This window comes from Acanthochromis polyacanthus, chromosome 13 (genome assembly GCF_021347895.1).
Source record: "Acanthochromis polyacanthus isolate Apoly-LR-REF ecotype Palm Island chromosome 13, KAUST_Apoly_ChrSc, whole genome shotgun sequence".
Classification (NCBI taxonomy): domain Eukaryota; kingdom Metazoa; phylum Chordata; class Actinopteri; family Pomacentridae; genus Acanthochromis; species Acanthochromis polyacanthus.
Genome location: NC_067125.1, coordinates 3,775,418 through 3,788,769, shown reverse-complemented (window position 1 = coordinate 3,788,769; position 13,352 = coordinate 3,775,418). Strand labels below are relative to the sequence as shown.

General features: G+C 38.9%; 1 protein-coding gene across 1 annotated transcript; it reads right to left on the bottom strand.

Annotated features, from left to right (window-relative positions):
• Window positions 1–754: 754 nt before the first annotated feature.
• Window positions 755–11,472, bottom strand: gmnc (geminin coiled-coil domain containing). Its single transcript, XM_022200075.2, has 5 exons — window positions 11,323–11,472; window positions 6,619–6,766; window positions 5,234–5,319; window positions 4,943–5,059; window positions 755–3,443 (listed from the first exon to the last, which is right to left on the bottom strand). Exons 2-5 carry the CDS (start codon window positions 6,704–6,706, stop codon window positions 2,325–2,327), a joined length of 1,410 nt encoding a protein of 469 aa, XP_022055767.1. The 5' UTR covers window positions 6,707–6,766; window positions 11,323–11,472; the 3' UTR covers window positions 755–2,324.
• Between the last annotated feature and the right edge of the window lie 1,880 nt (window positions 11,473–13,352).

The following is a 13,352-nucleotide window of genomic DNA, read 5'->3' as shown; positions in this document are numbered from 1 at the left end:
GATAGAATAAAACACTGGGAACGTTACTTTTCCGAAGAACTTATTGATGTTGTGATGCACGCCATGGCTTTGTTTACGATGTTGCTGAAATTCTGACTTACAGCAAAAAATGGATTTACATCAATCCATAGGAACGGAACTCCGACGTAAGTCAAGGACCCCTGTATTTGATTAATCCATGCCTTCATGTTTTTCACATTTACTTGAATATGTCGCTATTGATTTGAGATTTCAATTGCGGCTTTAAGAGCAGCAGCTGAACAGAAACCTGCAGACCAAAGGCAGCAAAGAACTCAAATTATTCGAAATTTCTGCTTACATTTCATCTGCTAAAAATTATATTTAGCTTCCGTAAATATCTGAAACTAAATACATTATAGTACAGCAAGGAAATGTTTATTTATGTATATTTGTTTTAAAATATTCCATCTTGTAGTAGAGTACTTACAAGTCGTGACTGTTTTCTGGTTCATTTTAGAGAAAGATGTTTGATACAAAAAGTTCACAGTGACCAAAACACACGTTTCAGTTTTTAAAAAAATATTTGTTTGTATTTAGAGGTACTATCTTTCCTGAACCTTAACTCTAATGTTTTGTAGTCGAGCGCTTTGTAGGCCCTCCATCCACCCCGACCTCCTCCTGGCATAATTTCATCACCACCACACTGTGATTTGTATTTTAGTAATGTAGCACTAATATAAACATCATTTCTGGCTTGAACTTTAACACATAAATAATAAAAAATCAAGCGTGGTTAATTCTTACACATGTAAACATTTAATCTGTTTGTGATATGTTCCCGTTTAATCAAAACATCTTCACAAATTAATCACACGTAGAAAAAAACCCTCACATATCCATATGTATTCAGGCATGTTTTTATGCAATATACAGCTTTTAAAACATTATTTTCCAGTTAACGTCACATTTTAACCTTCCCTTTGTGAGGTTTTGGGCCGTTGAACATGTCATTTATAGCTTTTGTGTTGAGTTTTTAAAGAGAAATCAGATGAAATTCAGCAATTTTCATTCGTTGTGGTACATTCCCCAAAACACATTTCACATTTTATTGCCGACATACAGTGTAAACTGATTTAGCATTCCCAGGGTTTCCTCTGTTTTCTCTAAATAAATGGTTTCCACAAGACAAGATGAAAACCACTGATTAAAATATGTAAGTTTATCACATGTAAAATGATTCTAAATGCGTTAAATGCACGTTTTTGTGACTTTATAGTGTTTAAAGTTGTCGAAAAAGTGCTTTGCTTTCAGTTAAAATGGCAGCTGGATGTCAAGTTGGATCACTATTTCAGGACTATTTAATCTCAGTTTAAAATGTTAAGTTCATCCAAAGATGCGTTTGTGCAACTTACAACAAATTTTGTAACTCTCTGTTTGAAGGTCATTAACCGCCACAGAGGTCTCTGTCATGGTGGTCCGTTGCTAGCTAAATCCCTACGAGGCTTTGAGCCACACAAACAAAAAAAGGACACCTCTGGAACAGTCAAAATAACAATCACAACTACGCCTTTTCAATTTGGATTTGAGGATTAGCATTGTGTAATGGTTGCTTGCTTTCAATATTATTTTGTTGGGTAACTGAAACTGTTTTTTGTTCTAAAAACTGCTTTATCAGCAGTGGCAGTGACATTTTTATTAAATTCAGCTCTTCAGTTACAGCCAACAATCCAGTAAACCAGTCAGTGGCAGCTTTAACGTTACTTTTAAACTGATTGTTAGCCTTTGTTTTAGTCCCAGTGCCTATAATTGTGTTAACAACCTGCTAAACATCTAATTTGTTGTTGTTTCTGAGGCAGTTTTTTTGCGTTGCGGCGCAATTTTTCTTCATGTTTAATAGACACAGATGAGCCAAAACATTAAAACCACTTGCAAAAGACTCTGAAGTCATTGAAAGCAGCATAGAGAGTTGTGGCAACTTGACTTGTACACAGTTTGCACACCATAAATAAAGATCTTGTCATACAGACGACATTTTAGGCAGTCCTGTTAATGTTTAGTGCTAGACTTAGACTATAATTGAACTATAAAAAGGTTCGCAGTTTGGCTGGTTAGTCTCATCTTTTTTTGCATTTTTTGTTCAGACTAGTCGAGTGAATGAAATGTAACACAATTTTAAAAAAAAATCTCAACAGGATCCTTACTGATGAGGACTATAAAAGGCACGTTACTGAAGTTTTCCCATTAAATTGTCACAGTAAAGTCTGTCTTTGTGGTCGTAAGTGAGACTCTTTGTGTTACGAAAGTCTTAACAAACCAACAAAAGATCCAACGTGGATTTGTAGCCCTAAACTACGATGCTACGGTCATTGATTGGGCACCCACGTGAAGTTCCACCGCCCTCCGGTATCCTTCCTGACGAAGGCCTGGCCCTGGGGAAAGCTGTGGGTCTTGACGCTACTGGACGGGCTGAGCAACATGCTGAATGCCAAATCTGAGCGACCACAAGGTGTCGGCGGCGCTGCAGGAGACCGAGGTACCGCAGACGGACTCATGGGGCTGCCGGGCGTCCACGGCTGGTTGGAGGTCAACATCTGGGGGAAGTGGACTCTTCCTGCTGGAGGGCTGAACTGGACTGAGTCCTGAGAGTCCAGAGTTTGGACTCGACTAGCGGCGGCGATGGAGCCGATCTCAAAGGTAGTGGAGGTGTTACAGCTCCTGGTCGCCTCGAGATGTTCGGTCGGTCTGTCGGCAGTGACGTCAGCTGATCTGGTGCAGTTCTGACTGGACTCGGCAGGAGTTTGGCCGCCAGGTGTCCAAGGCTGGTTGGAGGTCGACATCTGGGGGAAGTGGACTCTTCCTGCTGGAGGGCTGAACTGGACTGAGTCCTGTAATGGTGTCCGGCTGTGAGACCAGAACAGAGGAGGCTTTTCTGAGTCCAGAGTTTGGACTCGACTTGTGGCAGCGATGGAGTGGATCTCAAAGGCAGTGGAGGTGTTACAGCTCCTAATCATCTCGAGATGTTCGGTCGGTCTGTCGGCAGTGACGTCAGCTGATCTGGTGCAGTTCTGATTGGACTCAGCAGGATTACCACAGTCTGGTTGGTGTTCTTTGAACCTGTAATCATGAGTAGATCTTTGGCAGAAGCTGTGGACAGATGACGGGGTCGATGAAGCCACCGGAGAACCGAATGATGAGCTGAGGTTGTCTTCAGGAGACGACAAAGACATGAAGGCAGCATCGTAAACTAAGCCTCTGAGGCTGCAGTCGGACGAGGACTCGTTGGACGTGTCGATGGTGTCTCGGTCCTTCAGTCCCAGCGTTCGTAGCACCCACAGATCCAGGTTTGGTTCTGAGAGGGTGGACGACTCGGAGCAGAACTCGGCCGTGAGGTTCCTGCAGACTCTCTTGCTAAGCTGCTGATGGTTGAAGGTTTCATTGTTGAGGTTCCTCTTCAGCGTCCTTCTTCCCTCGGCGGTCAGTTTCTGTGAAGACAGAATGACACAGCAATGGGCCGTCATGGTTTTATAAAACTCAAATCAAATGCAGAAGTATATGGAAAAAATAATCTGCAGACTGAAAATACGTCAACAATTTGTTCTTGTACTCTTACAGGAAATTTGCTGGTCTGTTGCCAGGTCTGTTATTTTGTGCCAGAGGTGTACTCATGTCCATTTATGAAAATATTTTTGATTTTAACCAATTTCGTCTGAAACTCCACCTTCTCTGCTTCAATATATTTGTTAAAATACTGTTAAAAACCAAAAAACTCTGGTTTCATCTGCATTAAAGGACTTTTATTGGGCCTCTTTTCAGCAAATTAATGACAATTTCAAGTCTAAAAATCTGCTTTTCAGTTTCTTGGTTTAAAACATCACAACAATGGTTGAGTTTTTCATGACTAACTTGTAGTTGTATTCATATTCTGAATGGGCTCTTTTAGTGTCTGTAGCCTGAAATTCAGCTGGGCTTCAGGAAGAAAACTCTCTCTGTGTCTGTGATTGAAAGACAAACAGACAAATGAGCGTGTTTCACAAGGACTTTCTAACTTCCAGCTTTCTCTCTGAGGATAATTTTACATGAAGTATGTGAGAATTCTCAGCACACATGTTGTCTTTAGTGCCTGTGTTTGATGGATTTGTCAGATGATGTTATAAAATCTGGATTTTATTTGAAGCTACTGCTGGATAACTTGATGTCTTGATGAGTTTCAGTCACTGTTTCACCCTCGTTCTGCTGACGTCTGTGAATTAGAGCAGCTTTATTGTAAGTTCAGCTGTATTAAAATGCAGTTTAATGAGCACAAAGACCAAGAGAGAAGCTAACGGATGCTAACACGAAAACACAGGAACCCACCCAGTCCTTGTTTGCTGGTTTAAATCAAAATTTCCACAGATAATCAAAGCTAATGTTAGCCACGTTAGCTAGGATTCTCCTACTGTTGTGAGGGCAGTCATTTCCTCAGATGCTACCAGTGAATGAAGACTCTTGTGTTCACTCTTGCAACCAACCGCAGAACATTTGGTGAGTTTTTAGAGACATTTTAGAGATATTTTAGCAGAAGCAGCTCTAGGAAGTAAATAAACCCGGTGGACTGAGAGACAGTTGCTCATTCTGATTGGTTTGAAGAAGTGAAGGGGGCAGAGCTATACATAGTCTGAGCTGCTATTGGTTAGTTAGATTGATTGATTCTGGTTTGTAAAGTTCCACTTCCAAGGATCCCTCGAAAGGATTCTCACCGTATGGCACCTTTAATGTCCCATATTCCAGCAGGTTTTATATGAAATCTTAATATTTAAGCAGGTAAATACATATAATACAATAAAAAGTGCAATATTTCCCCCTAAACTGCAGTAAAAACATATAAGATAAACAAAAAGCTCCACCAGGGTCTTTTGGGAGTTTTGGGAAGTAACGAGGATGTAATTGCAGCAGTTTTTTGGATTTCATCTGTGTAATTTGGTGGGTATTATGGTGCTCTGACCTTGGCCTTTTGTTCCAGGTTTCTCACAAAGGAGGAGTTGAGGAACTCTCTGAGCTTGTTGTTCTCCTCCTGCAGTCTGACCAGTTCCTCCTCCCTCTGCAGCAGAGCGTCCTGCAGCTGGAAGCATTTAAAACACACTTAAACCTTCTTCGTTCTTTCCTGGAGGACAAATCCAGGCCTTTAAATACCGCTCGAGGAAGTTGCATCCTTCGTTTAGCTGCACTCTGTACAACCCTGATTGGTTTAAAGAAATGAGACACAGTAAAAGTTCAAAGTTAATAAAGATGTTACCTGTTTGTTTCTCTGCAGATGAGGTGAAATCTGCTCCATCCACATCAGACCAGCAGGAGGAGATCCATAGAAGCTACACTGAGATTCTGACAGAAAGACGCATAAACAGTCAGTAATGTTGTTTTTTAAATGTTTTTCCTTGTTTACCAACACCTTAAAGCTACAAACACCAGTGGAAGAAGTATTCAGATCCTTTACTTAAGCAAAACTACCACAAAATAAAGTCCAGCAAAGTCTTCTATAGGGGGATAAGAAGCTCTTTTTTTCTTAGTTATGGAAAAAAAACTTAAGCTAAAGACTTTAGCTGCATGTTTAGCATCTTTGTATGACGATCATTTTTTGACTGAAGCTACATAATTAACCTCTTTCTATGACTTTGGCTACGAGGTTGGCTTTTTCCACGACTTTAGCTGTGTAGCTTAAGTTGGTAAAAAGCAGATTTTTTTCTCCACATTTTTGCTATTTTTTTTTTGGGATAAAATTAACAAAAAACAGTAAATGAAGCTATCAGAGAGTACATAAACTCATTAAAATTACAATTATTAGCAACAAAACAGGATCATTAAAGAAAATTTCATGCATTTTTACAGATTAATCTCCTCTTATCAGGTGTTAAACACAAGATTCCATCAATATTTATAATTCAAATTCAAATAAGTGCTTTTACTTTTGGTACTTCAAGTGAAAAAGTTAAAAGCAGGACATTTTATTAATATTTCTGCTCTGTTTATACTGCTTTTTGAAACATTAGGGAACAAATATGTCATAATAATTCACATACCGCATGATGTTGAGCTACCAAGTGATCCATTCAAAGTTTAAAACCAGTGATTTGCTTCCTAGTTTGGCTAATTTGGTTTCATTTACTCAACCATAATAGACTTTTTTGTTCATCAGATGGTCAAAATAACAGGAAAATGCATAGATTTCTCCATTTCGCTCTCAAAAACTGTGCAAAATGCAAAAAAGATGTCTGACTCAGTCACCAGATCACAGTTTCATTGGTGGATCTGCAGGAGGATGTTAGCGACACATTAGCATCACCTTGTGGCCGCTGGAGGAACTGCAGCCGACAGATTTCACAGATAAAACCAGCTCAGATCAGCTCTGACAAATTGAACCCTTCGAACGAGGAGACACGGAGAAAATTAGAAGATGAATCTCAATATATAAACCGTCCGGATGTTTCCGTCTGCAGTGAAGAGGCGGATTGCTCATGTGGAAACTCTGCAGTTTGATAAATGAGTCCGACTCTGCTGAACGTGGCATTTACAGAAATATTCCTGACATGAGGGGAAGTTCGGCAGAGCGAGGCTGCTCTCTGATTGGCTGGTCAGAATCCTGCATCCATAATAAACCCTCCTGCAGTTGCTGTTTGGACTCACCCAAGGCTGCCGACGGCTCGTGTCGCTTCTCTGCGAGGTCATGGAGGTCACCGGGGTCACGGGCCCAAATGGAGGCCAGGGTTTCCATGGAAACGTCAACAGGGTCTGGGCCGATGATGAAGAGGAGGAGGAGGAGCAGAGGGAATCCCTACAGAGAGACAGAAGCTGAATGAAGAGATGGAGGGAGGGGGGGAGAGTGTTTGTGTGTGTGAGTGCTATCTATGTGGGGACCGGCTTCGGTTTACAGGGACGTTTTGTGTGATCAGCAGTGCCAACGACTGTGTGTTGATATGGAGATGATCAACACTTCAGCCACATTGTAACAACACAAAAAGCAACAAACACCTGAACACTGTGTTCATTAATGCACTCTGCCCTCTACAGGGAGATACAGGAGATACAGGAACTACAGAAACGCTGTCGCCTACACTGTAAAAAGTTTTTCAACTGTCATTTTTTGAAGAGTATGCTGTTATTTTACAGATTTTTCTTATTTTAGTAAATTACAGATAAAATATCGTAACGTCACAGTAGAAAATTGTTAATTTACACGTTGAACATCCACAGTGTCTGCATCAAAATTCTATGTTTTACGACGTTTGACAATAATATTTGCACAATTTAACTTTATTTAAATCAGCAAAAAATAAAATTAACTAAATTAAAGACATTTCTTGCTATTTAAAAGAAAATATTTTGCATGTAAAATAATTTTAAACTGATGTTTTACAGATTTTCCCAGTTTTATTAAATTACAGATAACAACTAGCAACATGAAAAACAATATATATATTGATTTTCCTGTTGACTGTAAACAAAAAATGTAAGACATAACACACTATTTGAAAGATGATATATGTATATATATATATATATATATATATATATATATATATTGAAATCATTAGCATATATTAGCATAAAAATAGAAAAAAGAAGTAAACTGTTGTTTTACACATTTTCCTGGCTTTGCGAAATAACAGATAACTTGTAAAATTTGAAAAAAGTATCTTGATTTTCATGTTGACTGTACAAAAACAAATAATAATAATTTTTAAAAAGCACAAATTATTATGTTCCCATTCAAAATCTGTATTTTCAGGTATAGCAATTTGTAAAATTATTTTTACTATATTTTAATTACATAAAAACATTTTTCAGTTATTTGCCACTTTTTGAAAGTAAATTTACGTATAGTAAGGATTGAAAAATGGAAAATCCTTTTTAAACTGTTATTTTATAGATTTAACCTGCTTTAGAAAAACAAACAAACAAAAAAAAACAGCAGATAATAACTCGTAAAATCACAGGAAAAAGTACTTTAAAAAAAAGAATGGCCAAAACTGTAAATAAAATATCCAAGTTGAAAACATTTTTTTCTCCAAATGGCATTTGTAAACTTGTGACCATATAACGACACTGAAGCTACATAGTTAGCCTCCTTCTATGACTTTAGCTGCATAGTTAGCTTATTTTGATGACGTTAGCTGTGTAATTCACTGTCTTTTTATGACATTAGCCTTGTGGTTAGCTTCTTGCCATAACTTAATGTGCATAGTTAACTATATTTGATGTTAGCTTATTTTGATGACTTCAGCTGTGTGGTTAGTTTCTTTCTATGACTTAGTTTTTTGGTTAGCTTCCTTCTATAACTTAAGCTGCACAGTTAACCTCTTTGTGTGACTTTAGCTACATAGTTAGCCTCTTTCTGTGTCTTTAGCTACATAGTTATCCTCTTTATATGACTTTAGCTGTGTAGGAAATGTTGTTCTGTGTTTCTAGCCGCAATGTAGGATTGTTTTATTCACTTTAGCTGTGTAGTTAGCTTCTTTATATGACCTTAGCTTTGTGGCTAGCGTCTTTCCTCAACTTAAGCTGCACAATTAGCTTATTTGTAGCTGTGTAGTTAGCTGCCCCTCTCTGACGTTGGCTGTGTAACTAGCCTCTTTCTGTGACTTTAGTTGTGTTGTTAACGTTGTTCTATGCGTTTAGCCACATAGTTAGCTTGTTTTGATCTGTGTAGTTAGTGTCCTTCCATGACTTTAGCTACATAGTTACCCTTTTTCTGTGATTTGAGCTGTGTTGTTAACATTGTTCTATGCTTTTAGCCACATAGTTGGCTTGTTTTGGTCATTTTAGCTGTGTAGTTAGCTTCTTTCTATAACCTTGGCTTTGTGGTTAGCGCCTTTCCATGCTTTAAGCTACACACTTAGCTTTTTTGTTCACGTTAGCTGTGTAGTTAGCACCTTTCTATGATCTTAGCTAAATAGTTAGCTTCTTTCTCTGACTTCAGCTGTGTAGTTAACATTATTCTATGCTTTTACCCACATAGTTAGCTTGTTTTGTGTAGTTGACATCTTTCTCTGACTTTAATTAGCTTCTTTCTATAACTTTATCTGTGCAGTTTGCTTCTTTCTGTGACTTTAGCGGTTAGCATCTTTCTGTTGCAGAATGCAGTCATTATGCTAATCAGTCCTTCCAGGATTTCGCAGGCGTTTTTCGTGATTGTTGCGGCCGAAAATGCCTGAATTCGCGGCAGCTTTTCGAAAAAATTGCGATAAAAGTTGCAATGTTTTAAGCTTATTTATTGTGATGAAATTGCGGGAGACAATGACAACTGCTAAAAAGCTGCATTTTTTCCAGCTTGTAGAACACATTTCGACACTGTAATTGACAATATTTATTCCCAAATTAATTATTTTGCGTTCCAACCCATTTCCACAAAAGCTGGCACACCATGGTGGGACATTAGCAGCAGCCAGATACTGGTTTAACATTACGTGGTTGGTAGATTTGCGGCACAAAATGCTAATTTACTATTGAATGAATCATATTCGGACATATCTGTCAGTGGCTTAAAAAGTTAATTTCACATCCTGGCACACGTGTTCACATGCTCACGGCTTGTGACGTCAACTAACAAGAACAGCACTGACAGTGAGAGAACGCAGTCCTCCTCCTGCATGTCTACATACCAAATCGCGTGACCTAAATATGTAGCTGGCGACGGGAATTGATGGGACTCGGAGACACCCCCACAATTTAATCAGTTGTTCCTTGTATCATTTCCGATACGTCCACAGTGGTAGATTTGTAGTAGGATCACAATCATGTGATCGTCAGCAGGCCGCTGAGGTAGCGTTCACTTGTTGCCATGGTTACCGTGCCGCTATGAGACGCTGTGCCGCTACCTCAATGGGAAATCCTTAACAAATCCGTGGATCCAAACTTTAAACCCTATCACTGCCGAAGTCTAATCACTTGGTCCTTGTGTCATTTCTGTCTGACCTTGAAAACTTCATTTAAATCCCTGAGTCTGTTTTTGAGTGATGTTGGTCACAGAGGAAGGATTCACACACGCTGATCGTCACATAACTCCGCCGTGTTCTTAGGGGGAATAAATAATCCAATTTACCTTCATTCTTTCAGTGCTCTAACGGATCTGGATGCAACAGTTTCCATCATGGTGATTTGTCTGGTCTGCTGTCTGATCATTTCAGCCGTTCTAATATGTTTCGTGTTTTTTTTAAGTGTATCAATCGATGATTTTTTTCTTTTTTGTATTCCACCACAGTATTGCACGGTTGTAAAACAGTTTAGCTCCGCTTTGGTGAAGAACATCAGTGAATTAATTGTTTATCACGGTCTTCAGCAGTAATTTTTGTTTGTAAATGAGAGACATTAGTATCACACATGTCTGCATCTTCAAACCATAAACAAGGAAGTGAATTCGGTGACATACGTGCGTTAGGTTTGCGCTGGGATCTGCTCTGATCGGTGGAACTCACGGGAGGCGGGCCAAAATTGCGGGAAAGTTGCGGTGATTGGACAAAATTGCAAGGCCGTGCAAAATTCGTGGAGATTGGTTGTTTTCGCGTGAATTCGTGCGATTGCAACATCGCAAATTCCTAGAGGGACTGGCTAATCTTTTAGCTCACAACACATTTCTAAGCCAGAGTGCAGTGAGTGCAGCCTGCAGTACTACAAAGACTCAATGCAGTGAAGTACATTTACTGCAGTTTTTTTTTCAATTTTTAAAGCTCAGTTGTATAGTTGTATAGATTACAAAGCATCAGAAAATGAGATTAGTCCTAACTCATATTTGTTTCTCATTTTAGAAGAAGATACAGAAAAACTTCAGAACAAAGTTGCAAAAACATGATTGTCTGAAACATCAGTGAGTTCTGTGACAGCAAAGAGTCACTGCAAAAAAAAAGTCAGGATATTCCACTGCACAGATTTAGTTTGTCTTCTTCCAGCATAATTAATGCATTTTTAAATAGTTGGAGGAATTAAACCAGAGCTGTAGAACATGGTGTCCACAGACTTTTAATTCTCTCTTTACTCCCAGGAGACACAGACTCTCTCTGCGGTTACAGACCTGATTTCATGTCATGTTATCGAATAAAACCACTAATTTAATGTAAATATTACAATAATTATATATTTCTTAGCTGTAACTGCAGATGCTGATGGTGCAGATTAAAACAATGTTGATCTGTGCGTCCTGAAATTTACATTATTGCGATTTTAACCTTTAAATAACAGCTTTTAACTTCTATATGTAGTGTTTCAGTGCATCATTGAATAACTGTCACCAGATTTAAAAACGCTCCGAACTCCACACCGACTCTGACTGCAGCTTCTCATTCAGAACATGAAAGTATCTCCATGCACGTTAATACACTGTGATAATTAACTCACCCAGGATGAGCTGAAATATTCCGGATTCCTTCCTCTAAACTCCGCACGTGTTGCGCCAGGTTGCGCATAAAAAGCGCAGCTGCGTCTCCGAGAAGAAGCGCAAAAACACGGCGACGTTCCTCCGCGCTGAGAGCAGCTGAATGAAGTGAATCCAGATCCTGAGGGTCTGAAGCCGCTCCTCAGGTGTGTGTGTGTGAGAGAGCGTGACGACACACCGCTCCGTCCAATCAGCGGGCTGGACGCGGCGGGATAAAAGCTGCTCCGAGGTGCGTAAAAACACACCGCGGTGGATGTTTCCCGTTTGAAGAGCTTTTATTCTGCACTTAAACCTCCTGTAGTTCTGCAGGATACTGTGATACCCGATACTAAAGTGTAGTACTGTGTAGTGGGAGAAGTACTACGCGCTCCATAGAAGTACCACACTGCAGAAATACTACATGTCCTGCATTAAAGTGGCTTCAAAAGGGTAAAAAGTTGAATTACTCATAAAACAGAAAGACAGATTTCACAATAATGTCTATTAAATTATTGCATTATTTTTAGTGATGCATTCATTAGTTTATGAGTTTAATATCACAGCTGATTTAACTTTAATTTTCCTGTCAGCAGTCAATAATTTAATCCATAATATTACATCTTCATTTATTTGTCTATTTTATTGTGTAATACTAACTAAAAGAGTAAAAAGTGGAGTATTCACCTCTGAAATGAAGTGGATTTAAAGTACAACAAAATGGAAATACTGAAGTAAAGAAAAAGTAACTGAAAAATGAAGTAACTTATTGAGTAAATGTACATTGTTACTTTCCACTACTGGATTTAGTAAAATATAACACTGCATAATACAGTACAGCATTCTGTAGTACAATATAATACTGTACCATACTTTGCAGTACCCTATAGTACAATATAATACTGTACCATACTTTGCAGTACCCTATAGTACAATGTAATACTGTATAGTACAATAAATGAAAGCACCGTGTAGTACAGTACAGCTCCCCACAATACACTAAATACTGCATAGTATAGTAAACACACACTGCAAACACACACTACACACACACACACTCCTGAAGTTAACCTGTAATCTGACGGCAGGTCTGTTAAAGTGCAGCAACAATTAGGATCTAATTCACAAACTGACATACCAACGAGGTCACTCATTAACTGTAGAGGAGGAGGAGGAGGATGAAGATGAGACCCGGACGAGAGAGGAGGAGATTAAAGGAGGAGAAAAGAGGTTGTTCAGGAGGTGAAGGAGGAAGAAGAGGAGAGAAGATAAAGACAGGAAATGAAACGAGGAGACTAGATGAGAAACTGTTGAAGATGAAAAGGAAAGGACAGAAGGAAAAAAGTAGAAGTTAGAGGAGAGGAAAGGAAACAAACTGAAAGGAAAAGAAGGAAGAGAGAAGGAAAGATGAGGAAACTAGAGTAGAGGAAAGGAAAAGAGAAAGTAGGAAGGAGATGGCGGGAGTAAAGGAAATAATATAAGAGGGAAGGAAAGAAAAGGAGACTAGGAAGGAAAACAAGCCAAAGGATTTAAGGATAGGAACTAAAAGAAAAGAAAGAGGACGTTAGAAAAGACAGGAAAGGAGACAAGGAAAGGAGATGAGGGAAGAAAATGAAGAGGACAAGATAAAGACAGAAGGAACGAAAAGTGGACAACAAGCAAAGGAAATGATCTGAGGAAAGGAGATAAAGGAAAGGAGATAAAGGAAAGAAAACAAGAAAGAAGAAAAAGGAAAGGAGACAAGGAAATGAGATATAGGAAAGGAGACAAGGAAAAGAAATGACAGAATGGAATAAAAGGAGACCATTAAAGGAAACAAGCAAAAGGATTTCATGATAGGAGATAATGGAAAGGAGAGAGGATGTAAGGAAAGACAGGAAAGGAGGCAATGAAAGTAGGTGAGAGAAAGGAAAGGATACTAGAAACATAAAAGAAAGAAAGACACGGAACAAATCAGAAAGGAAAGGAGATGGAGACAAAGAAAGGAAGCAAAAGAAGATGTAGGAAAGACAAGGAA

Bases quoted from the DNA above. Each gene is read 5' to 3' on its own strand.
- gmnc (XM_022200075.2), bottom strand. From the start codon at position 6,706: ATGGAAACCCTGGCCTCCATTTGGGCCCGTGACCCCGGTGACCTCCAT. The intron at 5,320-6,618 runs GTGAGTCCAAAC...TCTTTCTGTCAG, and splicing joins CGAGCCGTCGGCAGCCTTGG to AATCTCAGTGTAGCTTCTAT. The intron at 5,060-5,233 runs GTAACATCTTTA...AAATGCTTCCAG, and splicing joins ATCTGCAGAGAAACAAACAG to CTGCAGGACGCTCTGCTGCA.